The 11,587-nt window shown below is 40.9% G+C and overlaps 1 protein-coding gene across 1 annotated transcript; it reads right to left on the minus strand.

The window, feature by feature from the left end:
• Nucleotides 1-2,145: 2,145 nt before the first annotated feature.
• Nucleotides 2,146-11,507, minus strand: FAM162A (family with sequence similarity 162 member A). The gene is made up of 5 exons (XM_074593187.1): nucleotides 11,367-11,507; nucleotides 10,127-10,252; nucleotides 7,609-7,717; nucleotides 4,149-4,257; nucleotides 2,146-2,415 (listed from the first exon to the last, which is right to left on the minus strand). The coding sequence occupies exons 1-5, from the start codon at nucleotides 11,380-11,382 to the stop codon at nucleotides 2,320-2,322; spliced, it is 456 nt and encodes a 151-aa protein (XP_074449288.1). The 5' UTR covers nucleotides 11,383-11,507; the 3' UTR covers nucleotides 2,146-2,319.
• Between the last annotated feature and the right edge of the window lie 80 nt (nucleotides 11,508-11,587).

The raw sequence follows: 11,587 nt of genomic DNA on the forward strand, positions 1-11,587 counted from the left end.
TACGTGTTGTTTTTAAGCCGTTTTCTGTGTTTAGAAGTGCTTTCTTAGAAGCCATCACACTAGGAAAGAGGCGATTTCTTTCGTTGCCCCTCTGAGAAAGATACATGTAATTTTTCTAATGCCCAACTGCTTGCAAAGGAAATTTGCAAAGGTTGTGAGCGAGCTGGAGACAGCACAAAGCCCAGTGGCTCAGGCTTTTATTTGCGACTCTAGAGACCATGTGGAAGCTGAAAGAAAAACCAAAGGTATGCAGTGATGCGCAGGTTTTACAGTAGATACTGAAATGGTGAAGATACCAGAGGTAGAAGGAAAGGCTGTATGACTTCTACATGGACCTTCTGTCAAACCACTGGACCAGGGGTCAGTTTTCGAGTAGACAGCATAAAGCTTATAGAAAGTTAAGTAAAATGAAAAACTAGTGACCACTGCTGCTCTGGGGGGTTGCTTTCTAGGTGGTATTTGATATGGTTTTATTTGAAACACTTTACCAGCTGGATGAGTCCAAATAGTTTTATTTCCAAAACTAGATGAGGTACCCGCCAGTTCTGTTCACAAGAGTGCACTCAGAGGTGCTTATTGAAAGGGGGATACTTCTGAGAGATGCATGGTTTTAAGCTCTGCCATCATCAAGCATAAATGAAATCACAAGTTTCTCTTCATGGTAACCTGAACAGGTAAGCAGACTTTCTAGTAACTTACAATCATTTCGATGATGTTAATCCAGGTGATACAATTATTCCTGACTCAAGGACTCCCCTAATAATTGTTCTCTCTTACGCAAAGAGGAACATGTGGAATACTTTAGGCAGGCTGTAACAATAGAGAATACATACAGCACCATACTTCCTGAATGGACCTGAAATAGTCAGTAATAGTGGACGACTGTCCAGCCAAAGTATTTGGAAATCTAATGGGCTGTCCTTTTGTGTCCGTTAGCTTTTCTTAAGTGGTAACTGGCTGGATGGCTGGGCCCAGAGAGTGGTGGTGAATGGAGTTAAATCCAGTTAGCGGCCAGTCCCAAGTGGTGTTCCCCAGGGCTCAGTACTGGGGCCGGTTCTGCTTAATATCTTTTATCAGCAATATAGATGAGAGGATTGACTGCACCCTCAGTAGGTTTGTAGACACCAAGTTAGGTGGGATCGTCGACCTGCTTAAGGGGAGGAAGGCTCTACAGAGGGATCTGGACAAGCTGGATTGATGGGCCGAGGCCAGTGGTATGGGGTTCAAAAAGACCAAGTGCCGGGTCCTGCACTTGGGTCACAACAACCCCTTGCAGCCCTACAGGCTTGGGGAAGAGTGGCTGGAGAGCTGCCTGGCAGAAATGGACCTGGGGGTGTTGGTCGACAGCCGGCTGAACATGAGCCAGCAGTGTGCCCAGGCAGCCAAGACGGCCAATAGCATCCTGGCTTGTATCAGCAATAGTGTGGCCAGTAGGACTACGGAAGTGATTGTCCCCCAGTAGTCAGCACTGGTGAGGTCCCACCTGGAGTACTGTGTCCAGTTCTGGTGCCCTCACTACAAGAAAGGCATTGAGGTGCTGGAGTGGGTCCAGAGAAGAGCAAAGCTGGTGAAGGGTCTGGAGCACAAGTCTTAGGAGGAACGGCTGAGGGACCTGGGATTGTTCAGCCTGGAAAAAAGGAGGCTGAGGGGAGACCTTATCACTATTACTACCTGAAAGGACGTTGTAGCAAAGTGCGGGTGGGTCATCTTTTCTCCCAAGTAATAGCATGAGAGGAAACAGGCTCTCCCGCCTCCAAACAGACTGGATATCATGAAAAATTTCTTCACAGAAAGGGCTAACAAGCATTGGAACAGGCTGCCCAGGGAAGTGGTTGAGTCACCATCCCTGGAGGTATTTAAAAGATGTGTAGACATGGTGCTTAGGGACATGGTTTAGTGGTGGACTTGGCAGTGTCAGGTTAGTGGTTGGACTTGATTATCTTAAGGATCTTTTTCAACCTAAATGATTCTAAGTAAGAGCACAAGCCTTTGTAAATAAAACTCGTATCATGAACGCAGGTACAGCTCCTGCAGTCTTAGACACTTAGTCTTGCGTATAGCACATGTGGGAAACAACTATTTTTTTTATCCACTTTACTCACCCTGTTTCACCAATGAACAAGAGAGTTTGGAGGAAAGGGAAGGTTGCTAGGAAAACAAAATAGAGGTTTTAATGATTACAAGATAATGTGTTCATTCTTTCACGAACATGAGATAGTACAGAACTAACACACAGGAAAGGTGTGACGATGTCATCCTTCCAGTCCTGAAAAAGACTCAGCTTTTCTTCCCCAGTCCTCGGTCTCTTCGATTCCTCCTCTAAGGTTTAGCAGATGTGCTCTGAGTAGCTTCCTCTCTCCACTGAGCTTTCTTCTCCAAGTTTATGCTTGTAAGAGATTCATGCCTTTTCACAGCCTACAACATCATGATAAAGCAAGAGCAGAAAGTTATCACCTAAAGGACTACAGAGATTAAACTTGAATCAGTAGTTTACAAAAATATCTGGCCTATCCTTACCAAGGCACAGTTCTGTCAGCTTTAATGCCAGGAAGAGAGAGGGTTAAAATAAAACATCCAGGTATTATTTTGGCTTAAACTCATTACTTCTCTGGGAATAAATTAAACTTTTTTGTTAAGGCACTAGAAGGTATATTCTGTGCTTCTGGTCAGTGTTTAATACTAATCTCTGGTCTTCAGAAGGCAGAGGTACTGGAAACAAATAAAAAATTAAACATAATAGATTCCAGCTGCTGTGAAAACAAGGGTCCCAGAGCAGCTGTCCTCGTCTTCCCAGTGTTTGCATTCATACTATTCCAACATAAGAGAAGAGCGTTCTGGGAATTGTCAGTGTTTGATCTCTTCTGCTGAAGCCAGGGAAAAACCTTCCCACTGTTTTGTTTCAGAGTTCTGCATTCTTTTCATTTTGGTAGGGGAATGCTGACAAGTAGGAATGTCTCCTGACACTGCAATAGTTCACAGTGCTGAGGGGAGATTCTGTTGCTAGTTTTAAGGTTTCTCTAGAACACTTAGTAGCCTATAGAAACAAGATACGAACGTTGTCGTTAGAACTGCTTCAGAGAAAGGCCGCGTACAAATAAGGCTCTGCCCCGTAGATGTTTTAAACTCAGAGTTTTCTGCTTCTAGTCATCCTTAAAAGAATGTAGTGGGCTGCGTTTCTGTTACCACTGTGCTTTTTATCAAAAGCAACATGACAATAAGATGCACAGATTATATTCACTTTCTTTAAGACTAATGCTGCTGAGAGGCTTTAGCTTGGCTTCAGTACACAAAAATTGTTCCTTGCTTCTTCACAGAAATACCACAAAGTTAATAATCCACAAAGTGTGTTAAAAAAACACACATAAAATTAAGGCATGACTAACCTTTGCTGCACTTGGAATCTTAAACTTTACACTTACTCTCTTTACATGATGCAGATTAAATCATAGACCTGCTTCTGCCATATGCTGAACTTGGCTATCTTGCCAAATTCTATGCAAGTGAAGGATACTCAGCATCTACAGGACTTGGGAGCTTTTGTATAAAAAAGTTTTCTTATTCAGCGAACAATAATAATTTGAGAAAAGTTGTTCTATCCACACTAAAGGAAGACTATTTTCTAATGCAATTAAAGAGCACAGAATTGTTACTGACCATCTCCTCACTGTTTAAAAAGACTTTTGAGAATTCTCAAGTCTGTTTTGTGCAGAAACATACTCATTTGCTATTTCCATTTTACAGATTGTACGAGTGTTGTAGTGTGTACAACATGGCCCAAGAAGCATTTACCTGCCTACTGGATCCACAGAACAGAAGGTGCTCTTTCGAACTCTCTCAGTCCATCAGCAAAATTAAAAAGTTAAAACAGCGCAAGCTAAAATTAAGTATTGCGCTGAGAAAAAAAAGACCCTTTTTTTTCCCTTTTAAAGGGAGCATATGCAGTCTAACAGTGACACCACCCGTTTCTGACTTGGGAATTAATTCAATGATGGTCACCTTCTGGGGAACTAGGAGGACTTATTTTTAATTTTTGCTCATAAAATGAAAGAGAAAAACCCCAAAACAAAACAGTACTAACAAATCCATAGGAGGAACTGAGGAGTTTATGTGAAGATTGATTTGCATTCACCAGCCAAAAATCTGCTTACCTGCTTCCCCTTAATCACCATGACTATGCATCCCAGTATTGTCAAGGCCATCATTACATAGCTGAACTTCACACGCAGTGTGGTCTTTGCTGCTCTGATTGTTTCAATCCTCGAGAAATAATAATAAAAGAACACAGAGTTATTACCAGAGGCACAAATAAATCATTTGGTGAATTTTTTTGATTTCTCCTGGCATGTTGTCTATGTAATCTTGTATAATGCTAACCGTACTTGGCTCTTTTCACAAAAAGGTTTTACAAGAACAGGAGAAGCTCATCCCCAGCTACCTTGGGACATTCATGGTCACAAAGGAGTTCCTCTCAAAGTTGGAAACAAACCCAACATTTTTTAAGTTTCAGTTATTTAATTGTTAAGAAACAATACTGCCTTTCTAGACTACTTGACTGCAACGCAAAGGAGGAAGGCTGCAGTATTTAGATATGTACGTTTACTATGGGGAGGACAGGAAAAGGAGAGGGATACTTTTACTGATATGATGTTTTCCTTAACGTTAGCTCCTTCTGCGCGCACTGCCACCTTCTAGTATCTGCAAAGCCAGTGAGTACCCCCATCCATATTACAATGTGAAATACGCCACAGTTCTAAAACATGCATTTTCCCCTCATAAGCAGAAGCACGGAAAAAAACCAACAACATTTGCCAGCAGCAATAAAATATATAATGTTTGACAGTTGGAGTTTCTTGGGCAGAGGGAAGCATTGTCACAGCTTAGCAGTTCTTCTGCCTGAACTTCAAAATGGTTCCATTTATTTTCCAACAAGAAGGCTTCCTCTGCTACAGGACTGGACAGTGCTATAGATTACACGCTGGCTGCTGAATGTAACACTCCTCAGAAATTCTAAATAGGACTTGGTAAAAGACCAGTGGCTACCACTTCCCTCCTGCTAGGGTAGTATTAAGGTAATGTGTTTTCCTAAGAAACTAAGGAGGCACAGAGGATTGTAAGCCTTCCAACATCAGCTTTGGTCAGAGGATTCCTTTAAATCTTTATTTTGTTTGTTTCAGGGGCTTATCTAGCCACACCAGTAGCTGTACCACTCCTTTGGAAAACCTGTTGCCTAGTCTACTGTTTTTTAAAAACCAAAAATCTTCCACAAGAAGAGTATTGCTTACTAAAGCCTTCCAGCTGTACATGTGATGAGGTAAAACAAAAAGTCATTTATTTTAAGTTGGGTTAAACTCTGAAGGTCGTTCTACCCAACTGACATCTCTGTTACAGCAAATTTAAAGTTTGTATTAGACACAACAATCCAAGAAGGGCCAATGAAGCATAATGCTTTTAGACGTACTTTCCACAATAACCAAAGACCTATACCCTATATATTTAACTCTCCTTGCAGAATTCAGAGCAGTTGACTCCCTTCTCAAGGGGATCTGATAGTCTCACTGATTAAATTGGGCATGTTATAAAATTACAGATGACTAAAAAAAAAGCATCAACATCACGTGATGAAAGATTAAATGCAACAAACTAGATAATTATTCCCCAAAACTAACATAGTTAGTGAATTTATGGAACTGGGATATTATCACTGTACACAAACATGAGTGAATATGTAATCTACAACATTTTGACCCTTATACTTGGAGGAAAAAAAGATACCAAAGGATCCCCAATAGTTCAACATGGTAAATCACACAGGACCCGAGAACTGTGAAGAGAGGTTTGTTCTTGTTTTTGCAGAGGAGGGCAAGAGCGATTTGATCACTGTTTCAAAGTATTGATAGAATCCTAGAATGGTTTGGGTTGGAAGGGACCTTAAAGATCATCTAGTTCCAACCCCCCTGCCATGGGCAGGGACACCTCCCACTAGAGTACGAGACTTCTGATCATAGGGAGCATGTCCATCTACCATGAAACGAATAGTTAAATTTTGCTTCCAGGTTACTTGTTTTTGCTAATAATCTGCAATCAACAACTTGGGTGTAGGCTGCAATTAAGCTGAAATGCACAGAAGTAGGATTTAAAAAATGGATTAGTTAATTTCTGAAGTACCTTGGATATATTAGAACATACAAGAGAAAAAGGTAGTTAACCTGAATGCATTTTGCATTATAAATCAATTCAGTAGCTAAGATTAACATTTGTTTAATAAATGAGTTACTTCTGATCACCAGATCTTGTAAGATTACTGAGTTATATCACAAGCTCTTACAAACCACTCTTAATTCAGCTTAGAGCAGGAAAGCAAGCTTTTGTGCTTTTATAGTTCTCAATTGTCTTTTCAGCTTTAGCTGAACTATTTGCCTAAATAAAAAGAAGAATTCCTGATGCACATGCAAAAACGGTCAGCTTTTGTCAGAAGTTGGTTTGTCCTTTCAATAAACCATTGAAATGACTTCACTCACTCTGCTAGCTCTGTTTTCTTAAAAACACTCACAACAAGTGTTTGGTATGCAAAAATATATGAACTGACATAATTTAGTAAGTTTTAATAATTTACGCCTTTATGTATTTCAAACGTAATTTTAAGAAAAATTATTCAATACAAAATTGAAGAACTCATTTTTAACAATATTTATCCACTGTGATACACTTAGAAAACACTTAAGATGCATGGGTGGATTTTCAGTTCCCATACTGCACATCCAAAAAGATAGAGTAACTTTAGAGGGCAGCTACATAGTTTGCTTACCCAAGTAGTAGAAGATTTACTGTATATTTTTAATTTAAATACATACCTATATTTAAAAACGTTAAAGGCCTATTTTAAAAGATAACTATACTACCACCAGGAATGTTTTTTAAACTAATAATTTACTGCTGTTGTTATTAAGGTTGATCTTCATTTTAGATAGGCAAACAAGAACATCCAGTTTTGTCTTCTACTTTTCACAAAGAGCAAAGCATTGACATTTAGACTCCACCAGCAACAAGGAAATTTTGAATATATGTATATTTTGTTAGGGAGCCTTTCTGCTGTTTGTTAGTTTAAATTACAAGAGTTAGGAAAGTTGGCCCATGGCCTCCAGACATTCATTAATAAATATTTTAAATGAGTTTCAGTTATTGTATAGCTATATTATGAAAGTTGCACACGATGTGAGACTGACATACAAAGAAGAACACTAGAGAAAGCTCACACTAATTTTTGCAAAAAGCTTTTTTGATTGGGAGACAAGAGTAAAACTTGACTGATTTGTGATGTTTTTCTAATGAAACAACTAATAGATGCTGGTCAGAAAAACCAGCCCTTCAGAAAACCAGCCCCTTTTTTCTGCCCTTCAGAAAAAAAATCAAAAGGGATCTATTATCTCAGCAATACAGAATTGCTCAGGTCATCTCATCTACAAAATGATAAAACAAACACAGCAGTGTAAGATTTTTTTTAGCTGCAAAAACCCTTTCCATTTAAGAAAAGTTATTCTGGAGTTGCATTCAAGTAACTTATTCCTGCGTAGACAGTGTCCCCTTTACAGCTTCAAAACTGGCACTTACGAGACAGTCTCTGGTATATCCTCTGGTTTTTTGAAATGGCCTGCCCACAACAAAAATCTTTTCTCCCAGTCTGTAGGCCTGTGTCCAGGCACCCTCAAAGGAGACCGACCTAAAAAAACCCAAACAAACAAACACACAAACAAACAAATAACCCACCAAAAACAACAGTCAGAGAAGATTACTGATGACAGCTGTAATGAAACCAGTTAGGGTGAGCAATGCAGAATTTTAAGTACGATTGCTAGAGCTGGTTAGGGAACAAAAAGGGTATCACGGTCAGATTAACAAACCTGTAAATATGGATTAAACTGAGGCCGTGTAAGGAAAGCCAAATCTTGCCCAAGACCTCTATATTTGTAGCTCTAAATTTGCAGAACCTGCTCCAGCATCTAAGCTTCCTAAGGTGCTGTGATATTATAGGGTTTTTACTACATTTAAATTAGTTTAAAAAAATAAATCAAATGGAACTGCTACAGAAAAGCCAATATGCCACACCATTGCATCACAAAATGTTAACTTTTCCAGGGAGCATAAGATTTTATCTTATCTGAAGGTATAAACAAACAGAAGACCATAGGCAAAGATTAGACACTTAATTTTCAGCTCAGTCTTTCAAACTCAATATAAAAAAAGTATTCTGAATGTAACATGGGAAGGTTTCCATACATAACATACCATTAAAAACTAGCAAAGAAAGTGCAAAGATAGACAGCTTTCCCACTCCCTTTAAAAAAAAAAAAACAACAAACCAAACCCAAACAACCAAAAAAACCCCACAAAACCCAACAATGGGAGGTATCCTGAATGGCCCTGTGCTGCCTCATGGATTCACAAATTATTTAGGAAGCAGGGTGGATAGAGAGTTTGCTGACAACACTAAGTTATTCAGAGACATAAAGAAGAGGGCTAAGCATGAAGAGCTGTAGGGCTTCAGAATCCTGAGTCAGTGAGATGGCCAGTACATAAACAGGAAGCGATTCCAGTGCACGTGCAGAAGACAGAGTCTAACCTAACTATTATTGCCAAGAAGTAAGTAAAAGGGGTTTCCTAGAGTTTTTGGCAAAATGTTCAGTTAATAGTCAGAAAGGGAAACAGCATTACCATCAATGTTTAGGAACACAACACAAAAGCATTATTATGCCACTGTATAAAACCGTGACTCTGGCATTTTGAAAAGCATGTGAAATACTGATCCCTCACCTCAGAAACAGTTGCAATAGAACAAGTACAGAGAAAATTGGTATGGATGACCACAGGTATGGAATGGCCGCCATATAAGAAACCGTATCATAGACTGAGACCTTTGGCCTGGAAAAGCAGTAATCGAAGCTCCCTTCAGCACAACAGGGGCACCAGAATTGTAAGGGACATTGGGAGTGTGGGTTACAATGAACAGGTCCTGTTTTGGAAGGGGTACTGAATAAAGGAACATCAGATAAAAAAATAGCATGCACCAGTTGCAAAAACAAATGCAAGACTGTACTTGTTTTCTCACGGCATGGTTCAGCTGAGGAATTCCTTCCCAGAGGATGCGAATGCTAAAAATACATCCAGCTTCAAGAGACTGGGGAAATTTATGAAAGAAAAATCCAGTGAGGACCATTAAAAGCAAAGATGCCCCCTCTGGGGCAGCAGTCTAGGGGAGAAACACTATGTTTGCCCCAATTCTGTACTCTTCCTTAGATCCTTGCTATTTGTCACCATTCCTATTAGTCCTCACATAAATGTAAGGGACCTCCTTTCCCAGCCACTTCTGGAGACGTGACACTGCTAAAAAGACCTTTGGTCTTACTCAGTACAGCTGCATTATGTTCGTAACACAGAAGTATGCAAAATGCTTCACGCCTGTATGCTCCTTGTATCTAGCACCACCAGGCAAAGACAGGAACGTGTTACACAGATGTCGTGGTTTAGGCTGGGCTGGCTAATAAACAACTGACAGATGCTCTCTTTAACCTCTCACCCTTCAGAGAAGGGAGATGCTCTCATTAGACCATCGCAACTGTTCCATATAGAGTGAAAAAATGTTTCATGGCCTCAGCTTTACCTGAACAACTCCAGGGTTAAACATGAACCAAGCCAACTATTCAGACCAACTCTCCGGCAGGACACGTTCAGTTTTGTGAACAGCTGGAGCTGGCTGTACTATGAAAAACTGCAGAAGTATTTTAGCTTGTATGATATTCCTAAACATTGATAGCTTACACTGGGGTTAAAGAGTTGTTCTACAGCACAGCTGAAGAGCCTCAACATACATCAGATAAGATACTAGTGACCTGCTACAAAGTGAAATTTTTGTTATTGTCACAAAAAAAAAATTGACCCCCGGCTTTGTTCAAAATCAAGATCTTATTGTTAGCTTTAATGGTCAGTTTTTCAGTCTAAAGATCAGAATTCTCTCACAAAATCAGGGATATTAGTACCTGTGCCAGCCAAATTCCTGTTCAGATGATTGCAGCCTAGATACCTAAACATTTAATGGCATGAAACTAGCATGATCTTTATCAGAAACTCTTACTTCTTGGCTGAAGCTGACTTTCTTCCTGGGGTTTAATGCAAAGCCGTCTGCTTATCTTCAGATCTACTCCTTTAGTCGTCCACAGAATTGAGGGAATATTTCTTCCCAGCAGTTTAACAGCCCTATCTGGAAGAGAAAGCAGAGGAGCAAAGGGACCAAATCTAACACAGAACACTAGAAAGCGAGAATGTTACCTTTTAAATGGCAGTTGTTTGGTGTTTTTTTTTTTTAAACGCAAGAGAAAAAAAGAAAGAAAAACAATAGGTACAATTCTAATATTATGCAAGAAACACCAGATTCAGGTTGTAACAGAACCTGTCAAAGAAATTAAAGCTTGTCTATAAGCTATGACCTGAGCTTGCCCATTAACCTTATTTAGAAAAATGGGGATGCAAGCTTACAGCCTACAAGCAATTCCTAAAAGCCAATGCACATCACAGCTTCAAGGAACTTATCTATTCCTATGCTTCAGTTATACTTTAGGCAGTGTTATTTCAAGGACCGCACACCAGCATTCTACCAAACTTGTCACATCCCAAAAGGAAGTCCCAGACTTGACAGAGTCAAGAAAAAAGAATCTTGCAGTACAGAGATATACGTTGTATACTTTCTAATACATTACTTTGTAGCGTATTAGAAAAGGATACGGCGCCTTATATATGAAAACATACGTGCAAGAAAGAGCTTCTGATTCATTAATTAATGTAATTAAAAAATTTTGAGGGGGGGAAAAAACAACTTTGAAAGGCAAAGGGCACTTTTAAAAATATAAAATATTTTTTTCTTCTTTATGCTGGCTGAAAACGTCTCCCCTATGAGAAACAGTTGCCCTGTATTTTCTAGGCATAATACATTCCAGCTCTGAAAAAAATAATGATTTATATTTATAAGCGACCTTCACGGCCCACACACCACACCACCCCCCCAACGAAACCAAACCCTTTTCGAGACATTTAGGGGAAGGGGAAAAAAAAGGCATAAATCTATTCCTTTCACTTTATTTTTTTTTTTTTAAGTTTTAAGTGACAGCTCGGAGGTCACCAGCCCTCCAGGGCCCACCGGACTCGGGCGCTCAAGCCTCCCCTCAGCGCTGCCGGGGCCGCCCGGGGGATCCCCCCGGCTCCGCGCTCCCCTTCCACGGGGCCCGCCACCTCCGGAGCGCCGGCGGAAGCCGATGGGTCGATCTATCGATCGATTGACTGATCGATCAGCCTCCCCCGGCCCCGTAGCGGTCACTCACCGGCGCGGCCCCACATGGCGCGGCCTCCCGCCCCGGCAGCGCTGCCTGGGCCCTCCCCGGCGCCCCTCAATGTCACCGCTGGGCCAGCGCCGCGCCCCGCCCCAGGATTGGAAAGGGGGGGCGGGACGCGCGGGCCGGGACCGCCGCGCTGCCGCCCGGACCCGCCTCTGAAGGGCCGCCGCAGCCCTGCGAGGCCACCAGCGGGACCGCTGCTTGAAGCT

Source organism: Larus michahellis, chromosome 1 (assembly GCF_964199755.1).
Source record: "Larus michahellis chromosome 1, bLarMic1.1, whole genome shotgun sequence".
In the NCBI taxonomy this organism is placed as follows: domain Eukaryota; kingdom Metazoa; phylum Chordata; class Aves; order Charadriiformes; family Laridae; genus Larus; species Larus michahellis.